This window comes from Bombina bombina, chromosome 2 (assembly GCF_027579735.1).
Source record: "Bombina bombina isolate aBomBom1 chromosome 2, aBomBom1.pri, whole genome shotgun sequence".
Lineage (NCBI taxonomy): Eukaryota > Metazoa > Chordata > Amphibia > Anura > Bombinatoridae > Bombina > Bombina bombina.
The window spans coordinates 826,056,253-826,068,752 of NC_069500.1; the positions used below are offsets into that span (position 1 = coordinate 826,056,253).

Genomic DNA, 12,500 nt, shown 5'->3' on the forward strand with positions numbered 1-12,500 from the left:
TCTTAAATATATTTCACAATAATTGTAAAAATAGGAAATCTATAGATCCCGATGACCTCCTTTCTTACGCCTATACCGCAAACACAATGGCTGGCTGTCTAGACTTCTTTTAATTGGCTTTTGTGGATAACATATATTTTTTCCCTGGCCTTTCTCACAGCCTTTCTGGACACTGTTTTTCTGCAGCATTCGGCCACAGACAGTTAAATAAGGATGATATTAAGAGATTACAGGAAGGAGAGAGATTAGTGGAGGTATTTTTAGGATGCCTTCATAACAGATTATACGGTTGGGGAAAACTGGCAAACAAAATATAATTTTCTTGCCATTCAAATATTACCCAATAAAGTTTTAATGGTCCATGAAAGCCAGCAGATCTTTTACAGAATCTCAGATTGTAATTATAAGATGTTGGCATTTCATGCCACAGCTCTTTTCATACCCAGCTTTGTTAAAGAAACACTAACGTAGAAATTGAACTTTCATGATTCAGATAGCTCTTGCAACTGTAAACAACTTTCCATTTCCCTTCCATTATCTTTTTATATGCATACTTTCTTAAGGTACCATCTTCTACTGAGCATGTTAAAGAATTTGCACTATATGGGTATATGCATTTTTTGATTGGCTGATGGCTGCCATATGGTGCAGGGGAAGGAAAATGGAACTAACTTCAAAATTTGTCTGGGGAAAAAAAAACTCATTTTTTTTTAATAGTCCTTAAGATTCTAAAGTAAGAATTTAATGTCTTAAAGTAGTAAAAATGAGGGGCTGTACAATTTTTTTTATTTTTTTTATTTTTTTTTTTAAATATTTTACAAGTTTTGTTGTTTCTTTTGTTCCCTGACTGTAAACCTCTCTCTCCTCACAGCTCAACTAATTAATTTTTATTTTTTTTCCCACTGTTTTTTCAGATGTTCCCTCTGCCCGTGGCTAATGGAAAGACCAGGCCAACTACATTGGCTAGCACACAGTTTGGAGGACAAGGTAATGACTTGTATTTGTCTCCTATTACTATAAAGCTATATCTCTATCCAGGGTGGAAAAAAATGTTAGTTTACCAGCCAGCATAAAAAATGGAGAAATAGTTATTTACCTACTGAAAAGGCATTGCAATACAAAATTTAAACTTATGATTCAGAGCATACAATTTAAAGAGACTTTTGAATTTACTTATATTATCACATTTTATTTTGTTCTCTTGATCTGCTTTGTTGAAAAGCACAGGTACGCTCAGGGTCAGCTATACCCTACTGTAGCTAAACACATTTGCTTTGTGTCATTGGCTCGCCAGATGTGCTCAGATAGATCCTAATAGAACATTGCTGCTCTGGAGCTGATTTTAAAGGGACAGTCTAGTCAGAATTAAACTTTCATGGTTTAAATAGGGCATGCAATTTTAAACAACTTTCTAATTTACTTTTTTTTATCATCCAATTTGCTTTGTTCTTTTGATATTCTTTGTTGAAAGCTAAAGCTAGGTAGACCCATAGTCTTTTTTTTCAAAGCCCTTAAACGCCACTTCTTAGCTTGGTGCATTTTATTAGCTTTTTACAGCTAGACAGTGCTAGATCATGTGTGCCATATAAATAACATTGTGCTCACTCCTGTGGAGTTATGCATTTTAAGTATGTGTTTTAACACATTTGCAGTGGTTAAACAGTTTTATAGGAAGGCAACGGTGCAGTAATAAATGATCTTGCACAAAAGAATAGACCAATTAGTTTTTTCATGTTTATTTAAACATAACAATAAAGTCTAATTTTCTACTAGTTCCTGCAAGTTCTCAATACTGTGCAATTTTCTACCTATTTATGCATGTTTACCAAGAAAAAGGGGGCAAAATAAACATTTTGTATTTCAATTTCAAAGTGTTTTGCGTTCCTTTCAAATCTTGTGTTGTGTTGTACTACTCTTTATTAATCCATATGACTCTCTTTTAATCTGCTTGTAATACTCTACATACCCTTTGTATAACTCATACAGTTGCTACACATCCTCCCTTCTTTGGCTTAATCTATCATCTCATAACTTACATTTACCCATAAAACCATTTCTTAAAGATCTGGTTACTCGGTTACCCCCCCCCCCCCTATAACTTTGCAGGTAGTTTTTGAGATGTTTAGCAGGTGGTATGCTGTATTTAAACATGTGGGGAAGCAGCTGATGTGAACTTGCACTGTGGTATGATTCAGAGATTATAATCTATATAATTTTTTTTTGAGGAGAAAAAAGTTTGCGATCGAAGAGACAGGCCATCTGTGTTGCTCCAGATGACAATATGGTTTTATGGTTCTCTGTTCACTGTATGAACTAGCTCTGCTGTAAGATTGCATTGATTCCTTTATAGTTTCATCTTAATTTATTAAATGAAAACTGCCCGCTGGTTGTAAAATCTACACTTTGTATAAATAATTGTCTATTTACTACTATACAGAAAATAGCTATTTGGACTGACAGTAGCTTTTGTGACTATTTTTCTTTCATACGCTCTCATGACGTTTGTCTCATTGAATTGGTGCACAGACAATTATTGTCCTTTTTAAAGAAAAGATTTTAAAAGTAATAATTAGACATTCAGGATTCAGAGCATGCAATTTTAAACAACTTTCCAGTTTACTTCTATTATTTAATTTGCTTCCTTCTCTTGTTATCCTTTGCTGAAAGGTTTTATATAGGTAAACTCAGGAGCAGCAAAGAACCTAGGTTCTAGTTGCTGATTGGTGGAGACATATATACCGATTGTCATTGGATCGCCCATGTGTTCAGTTAGAAACCAGCAGTGCATTGCTGCTCCTTCCACAAATGATACCAAGAGAATTATACAAATTAGATAACATAAGTAAATTAGAAAGTTGTTTAAAATTGTACGTTCTGGGATCGGGTCAGGGGGGCATCCCTATGAAGCTAGGCACGCCCACAAGACCGCAATGCCATCCAGGAAGCACTGTTGGCTTCAGAACAGCCAAACGGCTTGGATGTTCTATTCTGTCCTAATGGCGTTAAAGCCCGGCGTGGTTAGGACGGAATAGAATGCCGCAACGAAAGGTTAATAGCGTTCACACTTAAAAGCATATATATCCCTTCATATTTTTGAGTTGCGTACACCACAAAAAACTATAAATGTGAGAGGGACTGGCCAAAGATGGCAGAAATAGATAAATATAAACTATATGCTCACACAACACTAAATTTTAGTTGTTTTTTTGTGGATAATAGGCCCATAAGGTAGACATTTTGTATGTTTCTATCATCTGACCAAGATGCACAAGATTTGTGTGTCGGGTGTTTTCTCATGGTAATTCAGAGGGGAATTGTATACTAGAAGCTTTCTTATTGGACATCTGTAAAAACCCTTACTGTTGGGGATAGGCCGCACACTATACAACCTGCATGCAATATACCAAATTCTAACCTGATAGTAAAGGACATGTGAAAAGAATTCCCTTTCTGCTGAACCTTATTTACACTGGCTGTTTACTTTTCTCTGAAATGATAATGGTTTCAACTTGAACTTTGTTAAATGTCTGTGGGTTTATAATCTTACCAAGCCTTTAATATTTATAGATTGGATAAGAAGTGAGTCATTTTAGTAACTTATTTTTTATTAAGCTCCTTTTTTTTTTTTTTTTTTTAACCTAATGTTTCATATACTATACCTATAACTGGTGTTTTGTTTGTGTTGGGCATCCAGTTTGCTCATTCCTATATATTATAACTAAGCTCTACATATGTATGTGTGCTGGTATTTATTGCTAATTAGGACATGGATATTCTGTATGTATACACGCTCGCTGGTAATAGGTTATTGCAAACATTGGTAAAAGTGTTGGTCTGTCACAAAATCATTTTTGCATATTTAGCCTATTCTAGGCTTTGACCCATTAATTTTTAAAGGGATATGAAACCCACACATTTTATTTTGTAATTCAGACAGAGAAAACAATTAGAAGTAAACTGGAACCTCTTTTTTTTTTTTTTATCTATCGCCTTTTGCTTTGTTCCTATTGTATTCTAATTTGAGGATACACCTAGGTAGGCGCCTGGAGCGCTACATGGCAGGAAATAGTGCTGCCCTCTAGTGCTCTTGCAAAACTGCTGCTATATAGTGCTCTAGAAATGGTCTGGCTCCTAAGCTTACATCCCTGCTTTTCAACAAGATGCCAACGAAAATTTGATAATAGAACTGAATTAGAAAGTTGTTTAAAAGTGCATACTCTATCTGAATCGTGAAAGAGAGGCATTTGGGGTTTCATGTCCCTTTTTTAAAGACAAATCCTTAGGTATCTATTCTATGCCTTTTAAAGGGGTGTGAGGGCCAGCCAATAAGAACCAACACTGTTATGCTGTACTGTCATTCTTGATAAGATATATTGATGAGCAGCCTTTATGACCAGTGAATAGTTTGTTCCCAGAGGGGGAAAAAATCTTAGAGACTGATGTTCCCTTATATGTTTGTGGCTTTTTAATGCATTTTTGGTAAGGCAATACAAATACATTTGATGGGCCCTAATCATTTGCACAAATAGCCTGAAATTTGATATTCAACCTAAAACCTGTCCTTATGAAAGTGGTCATTTGTGTGAATTTTGTTCATATAGGGGCCTGATTAGAACAATTGGGTTAACTTACCACTGTGAAAGGTTTGAGCATTCAATTTAGGGCATCTGGGTTGTTTTGTGCATCATTAAATGGCCTCCGGTTTGAGGAACTGTTGCACTTTTTTTCTCCCCAGACGGCTTGCCTTTTCATCCTGTTTATGTACATCTAGGCTTTGGGTAGAAAGGGTGGGCCCTACAGTCTCTTTGCTCGAATCGCTATGATCTACTGCCACTGCTCCTCCTGGCTCTTGCTATCTCTCACAAATAATAAAATCCAATACAAAGCTGCAGTCCAGTTCTGAAATCTAACCATGTGGACAGGAGATGATGATATGACACATAAATGCAAAACAAAGTGTGACACTTTATAGAAATGGAGCACAACCATTATGGGACAAGGAAGACCTATCACATTACAATTAACTGACTCTAAAGTAACTACTTTGTTTGAATAACTTAGGAAAATTAGGGGTTATTTCAGGGCTTGACACTTCTTCTATATTTTCATTGGCTCATAAATGTAACAGAAGACACAGCAACATGTGGTGATGTGGTTGTTTTTTGTTGTGTGTATTTTTCTTTCTTGTTTTGCTTAAACTAAGCAAGTACTTTTGAATATGTAAGAGTAAGGTTCTTGCAGCTCCAGGGGACTGTCCAACTATTAGTTATTGTATTAGTTATTTCATCTAGAAGTGTTTTTGTACATTTGCCATGCCTTTTTGTTTTGTGTGTCTGTAAATAGACATGGGTGTGTGTAAATAGACGTTGGTATACATGTTACATACGCACTCTACAACCCAATTCCATCCATTAATCACCCCTTTAAATTGTAGCTTTCTAGCCCCAGCTGCTGCAGCCCACCAGGAAATCTCCTGGTAGGCCAATCTGGCCTTGCTGTGGTGTTCTCACTGTGGGTCAATGTGTGTGTGTATGTATATGTGTGTGTGTGTATATATGTATATGTATATGTATATGTATATATATATATATATATATATATATATATATATATATATATATATATATATATATATATATATATATATATATATATATATATATATATATATATGTATATATATATATATATATGTGTATATATATATATATATTTTATTATTATTATTATTATTATTATTATTATTATTATTATTATTATTTACATGAACATCTCCTGTTTGACATCTGTCTCTTTGATTATGGTTTTGATACTATTGAAATGTTTGTTTTTACTACTGTGGTTCTGTTTTAATTACACAATGTTGTATTGGCTTTATTTTGAACTTGGAGAATGAAGTTTCATTTTGTAGACAAGACGGGCACCACAATTCAGTTACTCTTGCAAACCGACCCTTACAACCAAACCGACATCCTATCATTGGCTGCAAAATAGTCGCGTGAGGACGTAAACTGCAACCAGCTATAATCTGGTCAACTGTGATAACAAAGAATATCCAGAAACAAACCAGAGTAAATACTCCTAGTAAATTGTGCCAAACCTAACAAGCAAGATTAAATAGGCATTGTAAATATTTATTATTTAAAGGGGGGGGGGGGTAAAAGATGCATTTTCTTCAGTGATCATGTCCCTGTTTATCACAATGTTGCCTGAATAACTGGAGTTGCGTTATCCATCTTGCATGTAAAAGTAGTATGGCTGACATTGCCTCTCTCTGTAAAATTGCCCCTGGAATGTTTTTTTTTTTCAAGATGAAGCAGCAACCTGGTGCTAGATATCTACCTTTTGAGATGCACAAGTACATTGTTTCAATTTATATGGGGATTTTAAGATTAGAACTTTTCTCTCTGGTGAAAAAAACACCTTTTTGTTTGGATTTTTTTTTTTTCCCCCTCTCCAATTCAACAGGTGCCCTTTGTATGAATTTTTGTTATTGAACTGCTCTGTATTTCTACAGCTGCCAATTGGCTTATCTTCTCATATCCTTTTGTGGGGGCAGTGTAGGCTGTTACTTATAGACTTTTTGATCTTTGTAAACTCTAATCCAACGAGTTACTGTTTGTCAAAAAAAAAAAAAGTGTAACACTAGTTGTACATAATACATTTTTATTTTTTTTACTTTTTAGGTTTAAATACTGTGATTAGCTAAGACCTCATTAATTATCTGAAAGAGAATGAAACTCTGTAATGCCCCAGATAACACTATGGTAAATTGTAGAAATTTTTCCTTATGTGATTGATTCGTTTTTAAGTTACTATAATAGTAGAATGTTATTGGGATATTTGGCCAAAGTCCTTTATAATAAATTTTAAAGTGACATGAGACCCGCATTTTTCTTTCATTTTATGATTCAATTTACAACTTTTATCTAATTTGCTTAATTCTCATGTTCTTTGTTGAATATATATCTAAATATTAGGGCTGCACGATTAATCGCAATTTTAAATTGCAGCAATTTCAAATCACGGGAGTATGTGATTTATAACCCTGCCCCCTATGACATCACCTATGATGTACAGGAGGGCTCCGCTGCCCGAGAAATCTGTTTAAAAGAAAAGCTGCGCTCGCGCTTCATTTGTCAGCGGTATCAGCCATCTCTGCTGCAGATCTGGGGGTAAATATTTGTTTAGCTGTTTGCGGTCCATTAAAGATCCCAGTGCAGTAGCTCAGCTCCATATTGTAAGGCACGAGAGAAACCCTCAAACAACTTCCAGACATGCCACTGACAACACGGCCTCTGGGTACGTACCGCGGTCACTGCACTGGGATCTTTAAGGCGCAGGAGCTGGTTACTGAGCTTGCTGCATTATCAGGGCAGGTAACACGCAGTGTAAGATGTTGGGCTGGCTTCAGCATGGGAGAAGAGGAGACTAAGACTGGAGAGCACATAGGCAGCCAACGGAATCAGTGACAACCCCCCCCCCCACCTCCTCTTCGGGCTGTGACTTCATTCTTGCCCAGGAGCTCCTTGCTCAACCCAGCACGGCCCCACCCTTGCTACTCTCCCCGCTGGAAGATGAGTGTTTACTTAACGGTCTGCATTCGCAGTAAGTTTGTACAGAGACGATGGGAGGGTTAGTGTATAAGCAACGCGCTACTGCATAATGTAGGCGTGTATAACGTAGTTTGCTAGGGCCTCTGTGGAAGCGCAAACAGCCGGGGGACAGCAGGTAACACGCAGTGTAAGAACAACGTGGGCTGATGTTGCACTACTCTAAGTAACCTCTGATCACAAATTAGCTGTAACACAACTGTAAGGTTTCAGAGTTCTGTGTTGTGTGGCAGATGAGTAGTTATTTTAAAAAAAATTACGATTAAAATCACAATCGCTAGTTTAGGTCCAAAATCGCGGATTTTTTTTTCTGATATCGCCCAGCCCTACTAGATATGTAGTGAGCACATGCCTCGAGCACTACGTGACAGGAAATAGTGCTGCCATCTCTTGCTAATGTATAACATTATTGCAAAACTGCTGCCATATAGTGCTGCAGGCTCATGCACACTCCTGAACTTCTCTTCCTGCTTTTTAACAAAGGATAGCAAGCAAACTAAGAATATGTAATAGATGTAGAATGGATAGTTGTTTAAAATTGTATGTCCTGTCTGACTAAGTTGGGGAATGAGTACTGAAGGAGCAGTGCACCTGTTTAAAGGGGTAGAAATAAGAGTATATTTTCTGGAGTAAACGTGTGACTTTCTCTGCTGTTCAAAGTGGAGATTGCAGTTGATTTCAGCGGTCAAGTGTTTCCCTTTTTTATTGCAGCGGCAGAAAAAAAAACAAAAAAAAAAACTGCATTTCCCCCAATTCCAGCAGGGAAAATCATGTATGAATCTGTTACCCATAGCTAACCACCAGTATTGCGTAGGATGAGGACTGGCAGTAACCATATTAATTGGCTCTGGTGGGGTAAGGGAGGCGGGGGGGCTTTCTGTTTGATCTGAACTGAACATGTGTTCTTGCAACTGATGGTTACGCAAAGGTATGGAGTGGTTTTAACTCCTTCTGAGCTAGAAGGGTATAGTGACCTGAGAAATAGCTGTGAAACACAAAAGGATATTCAATATTTGGTTGATCAATGAGTATGATCCACACTCAAGGCTGCATTAAAGGGACTATAAAGACTAAATACATTTTAGAAGCATAGTCTTGTGGTTATTCCCTGCCTCGCTCTAGTCATGGGTGCCACAATGGTAAAATCTCTTACATTCCAGTGCTGACCTGTTTGCAACTCTATTTTAGATAGCTGCAGTATAACCTAGGTTCCATAATGGCAGCACCCATGATTAGAGGGAGGGGCATGGAATGTGTTTAATGTCCCTTTTTAGAAGATGTAATTACAGTGCATGGGATCTGCCCACAGAAGAGAGACCCTTTCTCTACCTTTCCCTGTTTCTGTTCCTTTAATGTTTGGAGGTGATCTAAAGTAGTACTCCTTTTTGCTTATTTAAAAACAAATACACATTCTGTTTCTGTATGTCAGCCTGCAGAGGCAACTAGGGCAGCGTTTAGGCTGGCTTCTCTGACCTCAGGAACACAACTATGTAATTACTGTTTTCCTTGCCATATGCGCTAACTCTTGTAATATTCGCATGGAAGAGCCCATGCTGCATTTCAGTGCACAATTGGATTAAATCCAAGTATATAATCTGTCTGGGATACTCCATATCCTCCCTCCTTTTCTCCTCCCCTGCATTGGCCTCCCAACAGTCAGAGTTGGTTGCTAACAAGGGATTCAAACCTTGCTAACCTGAGCATAAACGCATCAGACAGGCTGGGCTCTTAAGTAGATTGGCAAAAAAAAAGTCTAGGGTAGCGGGGTGAATGTTTTGTCTGCTGTTACTTTTTTTTATTTGAGTTTATATACTGCTGTCATTTATTTTTATATCTTAAATTTTTCGATACCAATTTACAGCTGCAAAACATTTTCTGTGTGTATATATACTTTATATATGTGCGTGTGTATATGTGTGTGTGTGTGTATATATGTATATATATATGTGTGTGTGTGTGTGTGTGTGTATATATATATATATATATATATATATATATATATATATATATATATATATATATATATATATATATATATATATATATATATATATATCTATATCTCTATCTGTTGTGATTATTTTAAAGCTGTTTATTCTCGTGTTTGTCTAGGATCCTGATCATAGGCAAAACACAGATCACTTTGTTGTAGCAGACTCTAATTCAAAATTCATGAAATCCCAAGGTGAAATCTTGAAACAGAGAAAGAGGGGCGGGGGGAGACACCTTTTACATTATAGCAATTACAACCAGGCTTTTAGAATTTCTGCATCCATATTTCAATCTCCCAGCTGCAAAAGTGAAGCAAATCCATTGTATAGCCATTTTGCTGCCCTTTCTGTGAGCCAAGAGGTTAATGACAAAACCAGAATTAGGAATGTTATGGGAAAAGTGACTAGTCATTTGACCGTTACAACAAAAACAGAAGGAGAAACCTTCCACAGAAGCACCTTTCCTATTTTTCTCATATAGTTCCGGATAATGTTGCCTGTATTACTTTTTTTAGTTTTTTTTTTTTTTTTTTTTTCTGGTTCAGGTCACCTTCTTTTTTTTGACCATGCTCAATTACCAGGTTGATTAAAAAATCCATATTCGCCTTTTATTTATTTTTTAAAACTTTTTTTTTTTATGTTTGTCAGTCTTAGAGGATGTTGGCATTCCCCTTATAATTCCTTAGTGACCACATGTCAGAATCTCCCTTACACAGAAACAAGATCCAAAACTCCATTTTCAAAAGCCTTAAGGAATGTCTTGGATTGCTTGCTTATCAAAGGATTCCGGTGTTGATACCTTGATGAACAACTTTTGAATGGTCAATAAATGCAAAGGCACATAGCTTTGTTTTTGTTTCAGTTTTTTTTATATAGTTATATCTATAAGGGAGTAAGCAGCATGTAGAAAATATTTGTTTAAGAAAAAAAAGTGAAGCAAATTGTGTTTAATTTGAAATAAATACAGCAGTATAATTTGTGCATTCTAGCCAACATATGAACAATAAATTCCAGGCACTTTGCTGCAGTAAATTCAAATAAATCAGTTACTGGATATTAACCACACCCACCAATGTTTTCTATAGTCCCTCCCATTCTGCTCCACCCCCCAAAAAAAACAAATTGCACACAATATGCGCAAAATATGAAATATTTGATTCAATCCGTAAACTTCAAGACATTCACAGATACCATTTCTCCAGGTACCAAATTAGATAAATTATTGTATTTTTCTGCTGTACTAAAGAGTAAAGTGCAGGAGACGCATGGGAAACAATTATACAAATATATAAGACCAACAAAGACCTAATTTCTGATTCCTATAGACCTCCATGTAAAGCCCTTAATGCAGGACAGAATTCTGGGACAATTATACCATGAAATAGGAAGCCAAAAAACTGACTATCCTAGAAAAATAGGGATAGTCAAGTTGTATACTTTATACAAATAATCATTTGCTGATGAGAAAACCCCTGCAGCTCTTTTAGTTGAAAGGGACATGCCCTCAAAGCCTTGCAAGGAAACATTGGTTTATTCAAAACATGAACATGTTTATTTTATAAATAATCAATTGAAATGCCCTGCTATGAACCGATATTGGTTGACCCAAACTGCAGAACAGTGAATCTTTCTTTTAGCATTCAAGTCTATGCTCAGCTTCAATATAAGTAACTGCTCTGCGCTCAGCATACACTTTCAGAAAGTTATCTGCGTTTTGTGCTCCCACTTTAGAAACCAGTATCTCTCTCACTTCACTGTAGCTTTTGAAAGTCTCTGTTTCACTTGCTGAGGGTGGTGGATCCCAGAACCGAGACGTGGCTGCTTTCGAGTACCAAAAATAAGTTTGTGTGCCCCTGGGGGATGAGAGGGCTCTAGAGCTGTGTGGAAACAAAAGTATGGGCTAACTTTTTGTACCCTCTTACTGCTTTGCATGATTCAATGTTTAAATGATACTCTTGAGTATTTATCCCATGGTTGCTGAATATTTTTTAGGCAATTGCATAGATTTCTGTTGGTATGAAAGGTCTTTATTTCTAGTCTCTATGAAGCTTCTTTACTTCTTTTCTAATAACTTTTTTTTACACAAGCAACAATTCTGTTAAAGGGACCAGTTATTGAGTATTTAAGGGAGATTAAACACTAAATAAATGCTAGACAGAATGATGCATTCAAAGAAAAGATTATTCTGAGAATACCATATAGATGTAATTTTTTTATTTGTTTAAATATTGACAACATAAGTGTGTGTGTATATATATATATATATATATATATATATATATATATATATATATATATATATATATATATATATATATATATATATATATATATATATATGCGCACACACACCCGAAACGTTGGGTGTGAAGTGTACCACAATATGTGTATAAAGTGGTAATAAAAAATTGTCAGACCTTATAGAATTCAGAGATTCTTTTCACACTCACAAATGGGATTTCATCAATAGAAGACTACAAGCTCACCACAACCACACCAGTTTTATACATTCACCAAGTTTTATACATTCTTATTTTCTTCATTTTTTGGATCTTAGTTATTTAGCGACATTTTTATACATTTTTTCACTATACTCACTTTTGGAGTGGTTTTTATTGCATTTTTCATACCACCATCAATTCCTTTTTTGTTTTTTCACCCACAATTTATTTGGATTTCTGGATACATCCATTAGACCTGGACATAAAGGGACACTGAACCCCAATTTTTTTCTTTCGTGATTCAGATAGAGCATGAAATTTTAAGCAACTTTCTAATTTACTCCTATTATAACATTTTCTTCATTCTCTTGGTATCTTTATTTAAAATGCAAGAATGTAAGTTTAGATGCCGGCCCATTTTTGATGAACAACCTGGGTTGTTCTTGCTGATTGGT

At 35.9% G+C, this 12,500-nt stretch overlaps 1 protein-coding gene across 8 annotated transcripts in view; it reads left to right on the forward strand.

Moving 5' to 3' along the window:
* Positions 1-12,500, forward strand: part of TCF3 (transcription factor 3) — a 262,782-nt gene that overhangs the window by 90,255 nt on the left and 160,027 nt on the right. For all 8 annotated transcript variants that reach the window (XM_053703095.1, XM_053703096.1, XM_053703097.1 and 5 more), the window contains one exon: positions 915-987. In XM_053703095.1, the coding sequence (XP_053559070.1) occupies positions 915-987 (73 nt within the window). The remainder of the gene's footprint in view (positions 1-914; positions 988-12,500) is intronic.